The 12,064-nt window shown below is 61.3% G+C and overlaps 7 protein-coding genes across 7 annotated transcripts; 2 read left to right on the forward strand and 5 right to left on the reverse strand.

Annotated features, from left to right (window-relative positions):
* The first annotated feature begins 20 nt into the window (after window positions 1-20).
* Window positions 21-626, forward strand: SPRG_00101 (hypothetical protein). Its single transcript, XM_012338216.1, has 2 exons — window positions 21-120; window positions 172-626. Exons 1-2 carry the CDS (start codon window positions 40-42, stop codon window positions 541-543), a joined length of 453 nt encoding a protein of 150 aa, XP_012193606.1. The 5' UTR covers window positions 21-39; the 3' UTR covers window positions 544-626.
* Window positions 627-788: 162 nt separating this feature from the next.
* On the reverse strand, window positions 789-5,853 carry SPRG_00102 (hypothetical protein; the record flags this gene model as incomplete). The annotated part of the gene is made up of 7 exons (XM_012338217.1): window positions 789-1,175; window positions 1,223-2,631; window positions 2,686-2,916; window positions 2,966-3,161; window positions 3,213-4,813; window positions 4,866-5,193; window positions 5,380-5,853. The coding sequence occupies 7 exons, from the start codon at window positions 5,851-5,853 to the stop codon at window positions 789-791; spliced, it is 4,626 nt and encodes a 1,541-aa protein (XP_012193607.1).
* Window positions 5,854-6,458: 605 nt separating this feature from the next.
* SPRG_00103 (hypothetical protein) lies at window positions 6,459-6,836 on the reverse strand. The gene has a single exon (XM_012338218.1). The coding sequence runs from the start codon at window positions 6,727-6,729 to the stop codon at window positions 6,478-6,480; it is 252 nt and encodes an 83-aa protein (XP_012193608.1). The 5' UTR covers window positions 6,730-6,836; the 3' UTR covers window positions 6,459-6,477.
* Window positions 6,837-6,975: 139 nt separating this feature from the next.
* SPRG_00104 (hypothetical protein) lies at window positions 6,976-8,350 on the reverse strand (the record flags this gene model as incomplete). The annotated part of the gene is made up of 4 exons (XM_012338219.1): window positions 8,266-8,350; window positions 7,933-8,212; window positions 7,727-7,877; window positions 6,976-7,681 (listed from the first exon to the last, which is right to left on the reverse strand). The coding sequence occupies exons 1-4, from the start codon at window positions 8,338-8,340 to the stop codon at window positions 6,976-6,978; spliced, it is 1,212 nt and encodes a 403-aa protein (XP_012193609.1). The 5' UTR covers window positions 8,341-8,350.
* A 594-nt stretch (window positions 8,351-8,944) lies between these two features.
* SPRG_00105 (hypothetical protein) lies at window positions 8,945-9,715 on the reverse strand (the record flags this gene model as incomplete). Its single annotated transcript, XM_012338220.1, has 1 exon — window positions 8,945-9,715. The coding sequence occupies one exon, from the start codon at window positions 9,713-9,715 to the stop codon at window positions 8,945-8,947; it is 771 nt and encodes a 256-aa protein (XP_012193610.1).
* Window positions 9,716-10,456: 741 nt separating this feature from the next.
* SPRG_00106 (pre-mRNA branch site p14-like protein) lies at window positions 10,457-11,035 on the forward strand. Its single transcript, XM_012338221.1, has 4 exons — window positions 10,457-10,526; window positions 10,578-10,698; window positions 10,752-10,819; window positions 10,870-11,035. Exons 1-4 carry the CDS (start codon window positions 10,491-10,493, stop codon window positions 11,008-11,010), a joined length of 366 nt encoding a protein of 121 aa, XP_012193611.1. The 5' UTR covers window positions 10,457-10,490; the 3' UTR covers window positions 11,011-11,035.
* On the reverse strand, window positions 11,001-11,931 carry SPRG_00107 (hypothetical protein). Its single transcript, XM_012338222.1, has 3 exons — window positions 11,789-11,931; window positions 11,229-11,733; window positions 11,001-11,182 (listed from the first exon to the last, which is right to left on the reverse strand). Exons 1-3 carry the CDS (start codon window positions 11,918-11,920, stop codon window positions 11,043-11,045), a joined length of 777 nt encoding a protein of 258 aa, XP_012193612.1. The 5' UTR covers window positions 11,921-11,931; the 3' UTR covers window positions 11,001-11,042.
* Between the last annotated feature and the right edge of the window lie 133 nt (window positions 11,932-12,064).

The following is a 12,064-nucleotide window of genomic DNA, read 5'->3' on the forward strand; positions in this document are numbered from 1 at the left end:
GGGTGCATTTCAGCCAATCAAACGACCGGTATCGGTGGGATGCCACGCGGGACCGAGCTCTCGGTCGTCGAGCGGGCCTCGATCTTGGCCATGCGCGGGAATGGCATGAGCGAGCGCAAGGTAGACGACGCCATGAGCTACCTACGCATGAAGCGCGCCCGTGGCTCGTAGATTGCGCAGGAGATGGGGCGCTGCGTGAGCTGCATCCGAGGCTTCCTCGCCCACCCCGATACGTATGGTACCAAGAAGCGCATGGGCCGGCCGCGGCGACTCTCGCCGGACGTCGAGCTGCAGATCCTCGACGCTGCGTACAAGGACAATCTCACAGCAGCCGAGATAATTGCTCGGCTCAACCTCAACATTAGCGTGCGCCAGCTGCAGCGGTTGCTCCGGGAGAAGCGGCTCGAGCAGGAGGCCGCCGCCGCCATCGCGTCGCCGCCGACCGACTCTTTCTTTGCCTCCGACGACGAAGCATCGGCGAGCTCCATTGATGTCTTCTCGTTCATGCGGCGGCCCTTCGACGATGACGACGCCTTGTCCTGAAGCCTCCACACCCTCGCTGCCATCCATCCTCCTCTCAGCATCGAGCCCCATGCACACACAGATCTAGTGTAGCATCGAATCGGAATCTCTTGGCATAAAGAAAGCGGTGGCTGGTAATTGAACTGGAGCTTCCAATACTGCACCATAAGGGCTTACATTCGCTGCGGCCATCGACATGAGCTTGCTTCTCAGGGCGTTGGCCCTGTTGTGCCATGAGCATCCTCGAGCTGAAGAAAGCAACGGAGCTACGTCGCCGCTTCGAGCCCGCTGGTTCGCGGGCATTTTGCCAGTGACACCGCGGAAAGACCGTGCGCAGGAAGAGAGCACGGCTCGAGCCGACCGCCGTCGAGCCGCAGCACGACATCAAACGTCTCCAGTTGCTCGACACGGTGCGTGACCAGCAGTACCGTGACGTGGGTCAAACTCAAAATCAAACTCAACACGCGGCGGTGCGCACGCGCGTCGACGTGCGCGGTGGCTTCGTCGCACACGAGGACGCGCACGTTCCGTAGCAGTGCGCGGGCCAAGGTGAGCAGCTGGCGCTCCCCAGCGCCAAAGTTCGCGCACTCCACGCGCATCTCGAGGCTATGCACGCACGTGTCCATGCCGACGCGGCGCAGCACTGCCCACATCTACATAACCCATTGTCTTTACGTTCGCGAGGTTGTGGTGCGCGTACCTCGTCGTCCGATGCGTGCGACTCGGCGCTGGCGAGCGTCTCGCGAAGCGTCTCGCCAAGAAGCACCGCGTCCTGAGGCACAAACCCCACGGCGGCCCGGAGCACGTGGGGAGGTACCGAGATCCCACCGATACAAACCTCGCCAGCGTCGAGAGGATATAGGCCCAGGAGCGCGTGCAGGAGCGACGACTTGCCGGCGCCCGTCCGACCCACGACCGCCGCCTTGGCGCCAGGCGCCAACGCAAACGAGACACCGGCCAAGACGCGTTTGTGCGACCCGGGGTACGTCAAGCAAACGTTATGGACATGCAGCGCACCATCCGCGATCCGATCGGGTGCATGCCCCGGGGCGCCCGACGACGTCGGAATCGGTGCTGCCAGCTCCGTGAGTGCCACGACGCGATCGATCGAGACGGCCTCGAGCTCGATGGCAACGAGAAGCTTGAGGGCCCACCCGAGGCGCGCCGGCAGCTGGACGGCATACGTGAGCGCGAGGCCGATCGTCGTCGCCGATACCGAGTCTGCAAGAAGCGTCGTGGCGACGCCCGCGCCAAGGACGACGAGAGCACCAAGCCCTTCGAGCCACACGGTGACCCACTGCGTCGCGATCGTCGCGAGCCAGGACGCTTGGATGGCGACATCAATCTGCGCCTGGAACCGCGTCTGCAGCATGCGCGCCAGGTCAAACGCGTCGACGGAGCTGTGGCCTGCGATGGCTTGACGCGCCCACGCCAGCACTGGCGCCCGGGCAGCACGCTCGAGACGCTGCAGCCGCCGACCTGGCCCGCGGTACAAGGCGTACAGTACGTAGTACGGTCCAAGGAGCCCGAGGACAGCGAGCAGCGCACTCGTCGGCGCGATACACGCAAGAGCAAACACCGCCGCGCAAACCTGCAGCGCGTACGCCGCAAAGGTGCTGAGGACGCTCGGCAGGGCTTCGTCGATCGACCCAACGTCCTTTGTGCAATGGTTGAGAATGCGGCTGGACGATCGCTGCTCGAAAAACGCCATCGGCGCGTGCACAAGGCTGCGCAGGAGCGCCGCATGCAGGCCATTGGCACCCCGGAGCGCAAGGTCGACAAGCCACAGCCGGTGCGTCGAGGCGACGACGCAGGTCGCGACGCCCACGCCGACCGTCGCCCACGGTGTCGCTTTGGTCGTTGCCCACGTCGCGAGAACGTACGTGCCACCGACGAGTCCGATGTGCTCGGCCACAAGCAGCAGCACATAGCCGCCGAGCCGAGGTAGCTGACTCAGATAGGCGCGCCACACTATCTGGTAGCTCGAGGATCCAGAGACCGCAGGGTCGTCGTCGTCGTCAGCGGTCGTGGGCGGCGTCGGCGCCTCGTTCGGCGTTGCGTCGGCGCCTGGCGTTAGCGTGCTCTCGGGCTCTGGCGACGCCGCGCGTTCTATGTCAACACGAGAAATGTATCTAGAATTGACGCTCGATGGCTCGACCGCACCGCTTGTCGCGTGAATGGCAGTGATGCCGCGCAAGGGCACGCGTTCGAAGCGGAGGCGCACAAACGGAACCGACGGACGCAGCGTCGGAGGCGCCACGAGGACTTTGGTCAGCGGCGCGAGGGCCGGGTGGTGCAACAGTTGCTGCCACACGTGGCAGGCGACGACCGGGTCCAAACTCGCGAAGACATTGTCGATGAGTAAAATGTCGTGCCGGGCGTAGACTGCACGGGCTACATATTTTCGTGAGACACTCGAAAAGGAAAAAAACACGAGAAGGACCCAGAGAGATGCGCTGTTTTTGACCACCCGAGAGCGCAGCACCGAGGGCACCGGTGCGAAAGGCGTCGCCGTGGGGCCACGCAGCGATGTCGGCCCGCAGCGCGCAAATCTCGAGCGTGGTTTGGTACCACGACCGGTCGAATCTTGCGCCGCAGAGAATGTTGTCGCGGACCGAGGTATCCAGAATCCAAGGGCTCTACACCGCTCGCCAGATAGTGCAAAAACATTGTGGAAGACGAGTACGAACCTGTGGACAGTACGCCATCGAGCCAGCGACATGCAACGAGCCGGTAACCACGGTGGGTAAGCGTAGCAGCGTCGCCAGAAAGGTCGACTTGCCACTGCCCATGGGTCCGTCGCAGAGAACGACCGCGCCGCGACATAGCGTGAGCGAGACGGGTTGAAAGACGGGTTGTGCCCCGTACGTCCAGAGACTCGTGACGTCTCGAAGCTCCATGCCGCCTGTCTCGAGACGACGTGCGTTGGCCGGCGGAGTCGATCGCTCGTCGGCAGCGAAGAAGCGCTCGAGACGCTGAAGGGACACGCGCGCGTCAATGAACTTTGAGAGAATCTGCGGCAGACGCTGGAGTGGACCCGCTGCAATGCCAAACCAGGCGATCGCAGCAAACACCTGCGACGGTGGCAACCGCTCGATGCAGGCAAAGGTACCAATTGGCGCCAGCAGCTGAAGGCAGGCCACGGCGCTCACGTTGATCGCATGCCAGCGCTGCTTGGTGCCAAGTGCTGCAAGCTCTTTGTTCCGTGCGGCGCTTGTGGACGCGAGGACGTGGGCTTCGTAGCCGCAGCCGTGGAGCGTTGTGGGAGCATCCAGAAAGGACGCGGTGCGCTGGAGTCGACGATCGCGGCACGCAAGATGGGCCCGACTCGCAGCTTTCAAGCGTCGGCTCAAAAAGACGGCCAGCGGGAGGTAGAGAAGCTGGAGACCGAGCCAGAGCCACACAGCAGGGCCGAGCAGCTGCAGCAGTGCGAGCAGCGCGATGCTGAGCGCGAGGCCGCCGCTCCACGTGTCCCAGTGCAGCGCGCAGACGACCGACGCGTCGGCAATCTTACACGCGTCGGTCGAGAGCAGGTTGGAGAGCACACCGTCGTCGTACGAGACGCGGGCGGCGGCGCTGAGCCGGAGACCTTTGGTAAGCACGAGCTGCTGCAGAAGCGAGCGCGTCTGAAGGCCACAGCGCACGGCGACAGCCCAAAACTGATGCTCAAAGATGGACTTGGTCCCTATCGCCGCATAGAGCGCCAGGGACCAAAGGAGCCCGCTGACGATGCGCGCCTCGCTCGCGTGCGGCGCCGGGTCCGAGAGCACGTGCAGAAGCCGCTCCAGCGCATACGGCGTCAGGACGTTTCCGGTGGTAGACACGAAGAGCAAGGCGCCGGCATTGTAAAACGACCAGCCGCAGGTCGCATGGAGGTGTCGGAAAAGCGTTGCACGTGGCCGACGTCGCAAGCTGTCTTCGTATCGTGCATGGATGACGCTGGCACTGTCGTCCGAGCGCACGGCCGGCAAGTCGTTGAGGCCGAGCGGCTGCGGCCGGCGGAGGAGGGGCCAGATCCACGTAAAGAAAAGCCTACTGGCGATGGACGCATCGCATTCGGGCGTTGCTGCATGCGTGGTAACCACCTGCGTCGCGAGGTAGCAAGCGACGACGGCCTTGAGAAGCATGGCTGTTGCATCTACGATCAACGCCAACTCGTGCGCGGCAAGCACAAGTGGACGCTGACGCTGCAGCACGATCGGTGTCACGGCGAGCAGTCGCGCGAGTGCATCCAGGAGAAAGAGATGGCGAAAGGCGAGCGCTTGGTGTGGAAAGATGCACAGCACGATACCTATGTAATAGCACGATCAAAAAGAGCCTTTCACGAAGCATCGTGGTCGTACTCGTGTGGAGGCCTTCGACGAGGCAGAGCGTCCCGGCAGCCACGTGACTAGGGCTCAGCGCTGCCTGAGACACTACAAAGTAGACGCCATATGCAGCGTTGAGGAGGCTAGCAGCCACGACAGCGTGCGCGGCGCGTGGCGGCGGCGATGATGGGCGGCGAGCCGTGTGGCCAAGATACGCTCCGAGCCCGAGGAGCCCAAACTTCCAGGCGCTGGCAACACATAGCGACGTCGTCGCGCACGGTCCGAGGCGAAGCGGCACAAGAAGCACGTCGCTGTCAACGCGCCAGAGCCACGTGGGCTGGTTGCCACACCACCAGCGCAGTGGCTCCATCATGCAAGATACCGGCAAAGTGCAAACCTCTTTAGTCGCATACGCGATCCATATCCATTTTCAAAGGTTCTTATTGACACGCAAAATTTCTTATTCCTCGCCACGGCGTCCATGGACGAGCCGCCACCAGCGACGACAGAGACCCGCCCAGAGGTCGCGCAGAACTTGTGGTGCGGCTACCGCCAGCGCGGTGCTAATGATCCAATTGCCGCCGCCGCAGGCCAACAACGTGGCGATAACGAGGCGGAAGAACGCTGTATCGTGGGCGTGACGCAGGCGCGTCTTGAGCGCGGCATTGCGAGTTGCGAGCGCGTGGACCTGCGTCGTCATCGCTTGCAAGGCCTTGATATGCGCGGTGTTCTGGGTGACGCGGGCCTTGGCGGTGGCGATGGCCGTCGCTGCTACGGCCATGTCCTTGCGCGCCAAATCGGCCGCGGCGCGTTTTTGAGAAAATGCAAGCGACGCGACGAGCGCCGCCATTGTCATTTGGGAGTCGCAGACGAGATCTTCATGCTCTGAGCGGTCGTGGGTGCAGCTTTGGTGGCCCACTGGCCCCTCGGTGGCGAAGAGCGCGTCGGCCGCGTCATCTTCGGCAATGACAGCGCGGCGGTGGCGTTCGAGGAGCAACTCGAGCGCACGCATGATGTCGAGCATGCTGGAGATCGTGGCTGGAGACAGCATGTTGGATCAGACTGATGTTGGATCGATGCTGCGACTTGTAAAGTGCGCTACAGAAGGCTGCGATCCCCTGTAAAAGTCGCTTTTACACGTAAAGGGCAAATCAGGAGGGAGAAGGTGTAGTGGTACTAGTGTACTAGGAAAGGTTGCAAGGTGGCAGCTGAAGAGAAAGCACGATTGCATGCATCGCAGATACTACCAACGTACATTGCCTCGTTGGCGGCCGAGATCATCGACGACGAGATCGATCGGTGCGCTTGAAACCGGCTGCATCGCTCATCTATGCAAGGCCGGGGGCACATCTCGACGGACGATGGCGCAGAGCAGAACAAATGCTCGCTGGATCCACTATGGCTGACACCGCCGCCACGTCCCAGACGTTCTACCAGAGCAGACCCGCAGAGCGAGGTTGCATCCACGTGCTTGCGAGGCCACGTACAACGGGTCTGCTTGGCGATGTCACTGACGCTGCCGTCCGAAAAGCCTCACTTGGAGCGGTGCTCGCTGCTTGCGAACTTGCATCTGCACCTGCCGCAGCCACGGCTTGCAGTGCTCCTATAACTTTTCTTCGACACGTGCATCGTCGAATACCAATGTCCTTTATTGATTTAGGCTACTTACTCCAGCGTAAGCTCGAACTGCGTGCAATGGTTGTTCCATTGACAACTCATTACCTCGACTTTTCGACTTACCATTGGAAGACGAGTGCCGGTGCCCAGAGTACGCCATCGTGACAGCCATATCAAGGGCTGCGAGAGCGGCCAAGGAGGTGCAACAAGAGATGGCTTGCGTCCAGACGATCGATCCCACGCGGCTCATTCCACCAATACAACGAGGCATGTGTGCGTCCATCCCGATCGGCCTCACGCTGAGGATGCAGATACGGAGAGGGCCATCCCACGAGACGGTGTCGGCAACACAAAAAGCGTGAGATCCAGCCACGTACGTACAAGCAAGATCGAGGGGGAGATCGAGGAGGCACCAAGCAAGTACAGCCACAAGACCAAGTCGGGGACATGCAAGAAGGTTGCATCATTTACACCAGCCAAGCGAGTTAGCGCAGAGAGACTCGGATGCCAAAAGAAACAAGGTGCACAATCACCAGCGGTCGCGCGATCGGACGGCAGGCGATTGGTCCCGCCCGCGTGGCGAGACGGGTCGGCGCAGCGGCGACGCGACGCGAGGCGCGTAGTCATGGCTGCGCGCAACCACCTCGACGCGGCCCCGCGGCGACCGCGACCGCCGACGAGGAGACGGCTCGCGGTACCGCACGGGCGACGGTTCCCGACGGCGTGGCGATGGCTCGCGGTACCGTACCGGCGACAGCTCTCGGCGGCGGGGCGACGGCTCCCGACGACGGGGCGACAGCTCGCGGCGACGAGGCGACGGGGTCCGAGGACGGCGCGCCTCGTACGGGTCAGCGCGCGGGCGGCGGTCGTCGTAGGCGTCGAGGCGCGAGCGGCGATCATCGTACGCGTCGACACGAGGACGGCGATCGTCCGAGTACGCGTCATAGCGCGGACGTGGTTCGTCATACACGTCCGTCCGCGGACGACGGTCATCGTGCATGTCACTACGGGGACGGCGGTCGTCGTAGGCGTCGAGGCGCGAGCGGCGATCGTCGAGCGAATCGTGGCGGGGACGGCGGTCCTCGACCTCGTCGTAGCGCGGCCGACGGTCCTCGAGCGACCCGGCGCGCGGCCGGCGATCGTCGTACGCATCTTTCCGGGCATACCGGTCGTCGTCGTCGCGCCGGCGCTCGGACACACTCGTCGCGGCGGGCGGCGGGCGATTGTCAATCCCGCTACGCAATCTCCTTGTTCACATCCAATCGCGCAAGGGACCCTACCGGCGGTGGCTAAAGTCCGTGCGGAGCTCGCGGCCTTCAAAGACCAGGCGCTTCTCCATGGCCCGGTCGGCGCTCGTATCGTCCACAAAGTCGACAAAGGCCGAGATGCCCACGTTGCCGTTGCGCTGCGGCAGCACCTTGATCTGTTCGACTATTGCAGCAAACACGCAATCAGTCGTCCCGCCAATGCAAATGGCATCGTCTACCTCGGCCAAACTGCTCGAAAAAGTCGTGGAGCTTGTCGAGCGTCGTGTCGGGCACAATGTTGCCGACAAAGAGGCTGTTGCAACGCGTGCGGGGCAGCTCGCGCCGGCGGTCGTCGCCGCGGCTGCGGTCCGCGTTGGTGTGGGCGCGCGAGAGCTTCATGTCCTTCCCAAAGAGCGTGTGCATGTGGAGCGTGCGAATGGCTTCGTCGGCGTCGGCGTCGTTGGCAAACTCGACAAACGCAAAGCCGAGCTTGATGACGACCGAGAGGACTTTGCCGCACTACGCACATAGCCGCGTCAACCTCACCTCTTCATGGTGCATGCTGCATGTACCTTCTCGAAGAGCGCGCGGAGGTCGGCTTCCCGCGCCTCGTTGCTGTTGAGGTTCCCGACGAAGATCTTAGCCATCGGCGTCCACTTTGCGAATGACCACGCACCGTTTTTCGAACGACCTCATGGTTTCGATAATATTAAATCGAGCATCTCGAGGTTTTATTCTTGACGTATACAAAACCATCGTTATAAAAACAATACCACACGCAAACCGCTGTCTTTATTACGACGGCCGTGGCGTTGGCACCACTCAATCCAAGTATACTATACCCAAGCCAAGTGGTTTGGGCGATGGTGCACGGAAATAGTGTCATCGGAGAATGGCGATCTTGCAGTTGAAGCGGTTGAAGCCACAACCTGTCGTCGAACGATACGTTCTCGTCTTATGGTGCACAGATAGCGTCTAGCCAGGTGCAGAATATTGTCTTATAATAAATGGCTCGTCGCCAGAAAATGGACAGCTTGTCGTTGTCTCGTAGCGGGCCAATGGGTAATGAATGATGCGACGCCATTCTGGAAGGGATTCGTCAAGACGTTCGCTCGATCGCCGAGTTTCTCCACCTTGTTGAACGAAAACGATCAAGAGTCCGTTATGCACATACAATGTAGCCACGAGGGCACTACTCGACGCTATTTGTAACTCGAATAAACGCATTTCGGCAGTACGTTCTCGACGCTCCTAGGCCATGAACGCTGGCGCCGACGGGGCCATCGGATCGGTAGGCACCTTCACAACTGGTACTGCAAATGGAACCGCGTGGTAAAAGTAACACGTGTCCTTGGCGCGGCCGTCCGAGAAGATGCTCGTCGCTTGGCCAATCGAGCCGTACAAGTGCCACCCACGTTCCTCGAGCGTGGCAAAGAGGTGGAGTAGGAAGATGCGTGCGTCGTCGCTGTCGTCGTCGTTCATGTTGTGCATGACGTTGAAGGCCCATGGACACTCTCGAAACTTGAACTCGGCGCAGCCCGGCACGACGTCGAGCGTCTTGCGATGCAGCCCTGGCGGCCAGTGGCGCGCAATGAGCTGCTCGACCACGGGTTCAAGCTCGGCTGGTGCGCGCAGCAAGCGCAGAAGGTCGCTCGCGTTGGTCGAGATCGCAAACATCGCCGGCGACTCCTCGAGGAGGCCATGGCGGAAGACGAGCGTATCACGTGCGCGCTCCGAGTTGGCGACGTCGCTGGACGAGTGGAGGGTGTAGCCGTGGCGCTTGAGCTCCGTGAGGATCTCGAGCATAAGGAAGCGCGCGTGCATGGCATCATGGCCCTTGGGCGCCCACGGGGTCCCGCCGAGCTTGATCTCATAGCAGCGCGGGTGGGCCTTGCCGGCTGAGATGCCGTCAGGCCATGCGCGCAGGATCGCTTGGCTGATCCAGTCGTTGGCCTGTGGTGGAAAGCCGACGAGGCGCAGTTGGTCGAAGCGCATGAGCGCAAGGCAGGCAAAAGTCGTCATGATGTTGAAAGTTGGAAAATGGCCTTCAATTCCAACGACAACGATTTATCAAAAAGGCAAAAACAACTAGAGTTGAAGTCGCGCTCTACGTAGTAGCCGGACATGTAAAAGTCAAGATCCGCCCAGTATCTTGGGTGGATCATGCTGGAGAACGATGCACTATGGCACTGGTCCTGTCCACGTATATTACAAGTCAATTTCCAACGAGTACTGCAGTGTCCTACAGGAGGCTGGCACGCAAGTGCTATCATGGACGTTAGACAGCTCAGCTCCCTTGACATGCTGGCTTACACCCGGGTCTTCGGGGTAGCGAGAAACCTGTTTAATAGAAAGCGCCATGAGTACAATCAACCATACATGCATCCGCGTAGACTCCGGCACATTGAAATATTTTGAGGCGAAGTTTCACGGCCTTGTTGCAGCGTCGTCATGAGGTTCATCATGAGATTGGGCTAAAGTGACGTGAATTTAGACAGCGCGATGTGAGAGATGTCCACCAGCGATACAGTGCCCAGCCTCTCGATATATATACATCGTTACTGAAAAGCGTCGACGTACTCAAGCCAGCGAAGGCTTGTGAAAGCATGCGAGTAGGGCGACAGGTCGATGCGGATGTGCCAGAAAGCGTGTTCATGCGTGCATCACCGTACGGAGAAGGTTGCGTGGTTTCAGACAGTCGAATATCCGCTTAAAACACATACTTTCACGACCTATCGATTCTCCAAGGCTTATCCGGTGCGTGGCCCCAAATTGCGTGGAAGACAAACACACCAGCATGGCGTCGATGGCATCGCAGGGACGACGCGGCAACGTACGTGGCCTCTGGACGACGCGGTTGCTCGTAGCTCATGAGACTGTGTAGGCGCGCCTCCCGCCGGAGGTCAACCGCGTTCTCTACGTGCGCAACCTCCCGTTCAAGATCTCGAGCGACGAGATGTACGATATCTTTGGCAAGTACGGCGCGATCCGCCAGATTCGCCTCGGTACGCAGCACCGCCCATCCTCGCTGCGTAGGCGCTAACGCGGCTATGGCTAGGCGTCAATGCGGACACGCGCGGGACGGCCTTTGTCGTGTACGAAGATATTTATGACGCCAAGAACGCGGTACGGTGCACGCCGCATCCTCGTCTCGCGAATGCTCATGGCATGCGTAGGTCGACCATTTGTCGGGCTTCAACGTCTGCGGCCGCTACCTCGTCGTGCTCTACTACCAGGCGAACCGCGTCAGCAAGAAGATGGACGTCCAGGCCAAGCAGCAGGAGCTCGCGGAGCTCAAGGCGCGTTATGGCGTGTAATGAGGATCCGATGCATTGATTTCGAATGTGTGTTATGTGGCGCTACCCTCAACAGCACGCATGGCTTCGAGGAGACCTTCCGGCGTTGGGGCCACGGCAATGGCGTCGGCGCTCCATGTTTCGTCGCTCGTTTCGTGGGCGACCTTGGCCAGCGCCGCCGCCGTTGTCTTGCCTAGCAATCCGATTGCATGGGCATCGGCAGAGTTGACAGTACATACCAATCGCCGCCTTCTTGATGCGCGCCCAGTCGACGTTGGGCATCGCGCGGGCCGTGTGCACACCGCTCGGACTAAAGAAGACGACCCACGCCGGCGTCGCGGCCTGCAAAGCAAAGTAGTCGATCGTCGAGACGGACGCAGAGACGTAGACGATGAGCTCTTCGAGGATCCGGTTGCGGGCCCGAAAGCTCGTGGGCAGCGCATCATGGTGCTTCTCGCCACAGAGAAAGAGCGTTGGCTTGGTCGATGTCGGGTCCTGCACCGACGCAATGTGCGCGGCAAGGACGTCGCCCGAGCCCGACGCCTCGCCGCTGCAGTTCACGCCCAAGGCGGTGAGCGGCGCCGACGTCTTCTGCCCCACGGAGAAGACGGGCAGCGTCTGGAGCTGCGCGAGCACGTGCGCTCGCTCAGCGTCGTCCATGGCCATCAAGGCTTCGACGATGGCCTCGGACGAGCGCGGGCTCGTGATGATAAGGCCGTCGTACAACGCGAGTGACCGCAGGCGCTGCCATCAAGAGCCATCATCCTCTCGTACTACCTGCTTGCTCGTGGGTACGTACCTCGCGCAGGACGTCGCGGTTGCGCGCCTCGAACGTCAGCACGTCGGAGAAGGCGGCGGCGAACCCCGCGGCCGCAAAGGTCGTCGTGTACTTGGCGTCCGCAGACTTGAGCAAGAGCGCGATGGGGGCCATGACTCCAAGTGGATGTCAATTTGTATCTAGGTTATTAGATGCGGCATTTGCCACGCCGCTTTGGCCATCATGCCGAAAATAAATCAGGAGGCTGGGACGCTGCCACGTGATCGCCGCAACGCTTCCTGCTGCTGGACGATCGAC

The sequence above is a fragment of the Saprolegnia parasitica genome (assembly GCF_000151545.1).
Source record: "Saprolegnia parasitica CBS 223.65 unplaced genomic scaffold supercont2.1, whole genome shotgun sequence".
NCBI lineage: Eukaryota > Oomycota > Saprolegniomycetes > Saprolegniales > Saprolegniaceae > Saprolegnia > Saprolegnia parasitica.

Coding starts and splice junctions, on each gene's coding strand:
- SPRG_00106 (XM_012338221.1), top strand. CDS start 10,491: ATGGCGTCGATGGCATCGCAGGGACGACGCGGCAAC. Junction 10,527..10,577: donor CGCAGGGACGACGCGGCAAC/GTACGTGGCCTC, acceptor GAGACTGTGTAG/GCGCGCCTCCCGCCGGAGGT. Junction 10,820..10,869: donor TTTATGACGCCAAGAACGCG/GTACGGTGCACG, acceptor TGGCATGCGTAG/GTCGACCATTTGTCGGGCTT.
- SPRG_00103 (XM_012338218.1), bottom strand. CDS start 6,729: ATGGACGCACACATGCCTCGTTGTATTGGTGGAATGAGCCGCGTGGGA.
- SPRG_00107 (XM_012338222.1), bottom strand. CDS start 11,920: ATGGCCCCCATCGCGCTCTTGCTCAAGTCTGCGGACGCCAAGTACACG. Junction 11,734..11,788: donor ACCGCGACGTCCTGCGCGAG/GTACGTACCCAC, acceptor TCTTGATGGCAG/CGCCTGCGGTCACTCGCGTT. Junction 11,183..11,228: donor CATCAAGAAGGCGGCGATTG/GTATGTACTGTC, acceptor TCGGATTGCTAG/GCAAGACAACGGCGGCGGCG.
- SPRG_00101 (XM_012338216.1), top strand. CDS start 40: ATGCCACGCGGGACCGAGCTCTCGGTCGTCGAGCGGGCCTCGATCTTG. Junction 121..171: donor ATGGCATGAGCGAGCGCAAG/GTAGACGACGCC, acceptor CGTGGCTCGTAG/ATTGCGCAGGAGATGGGGCG.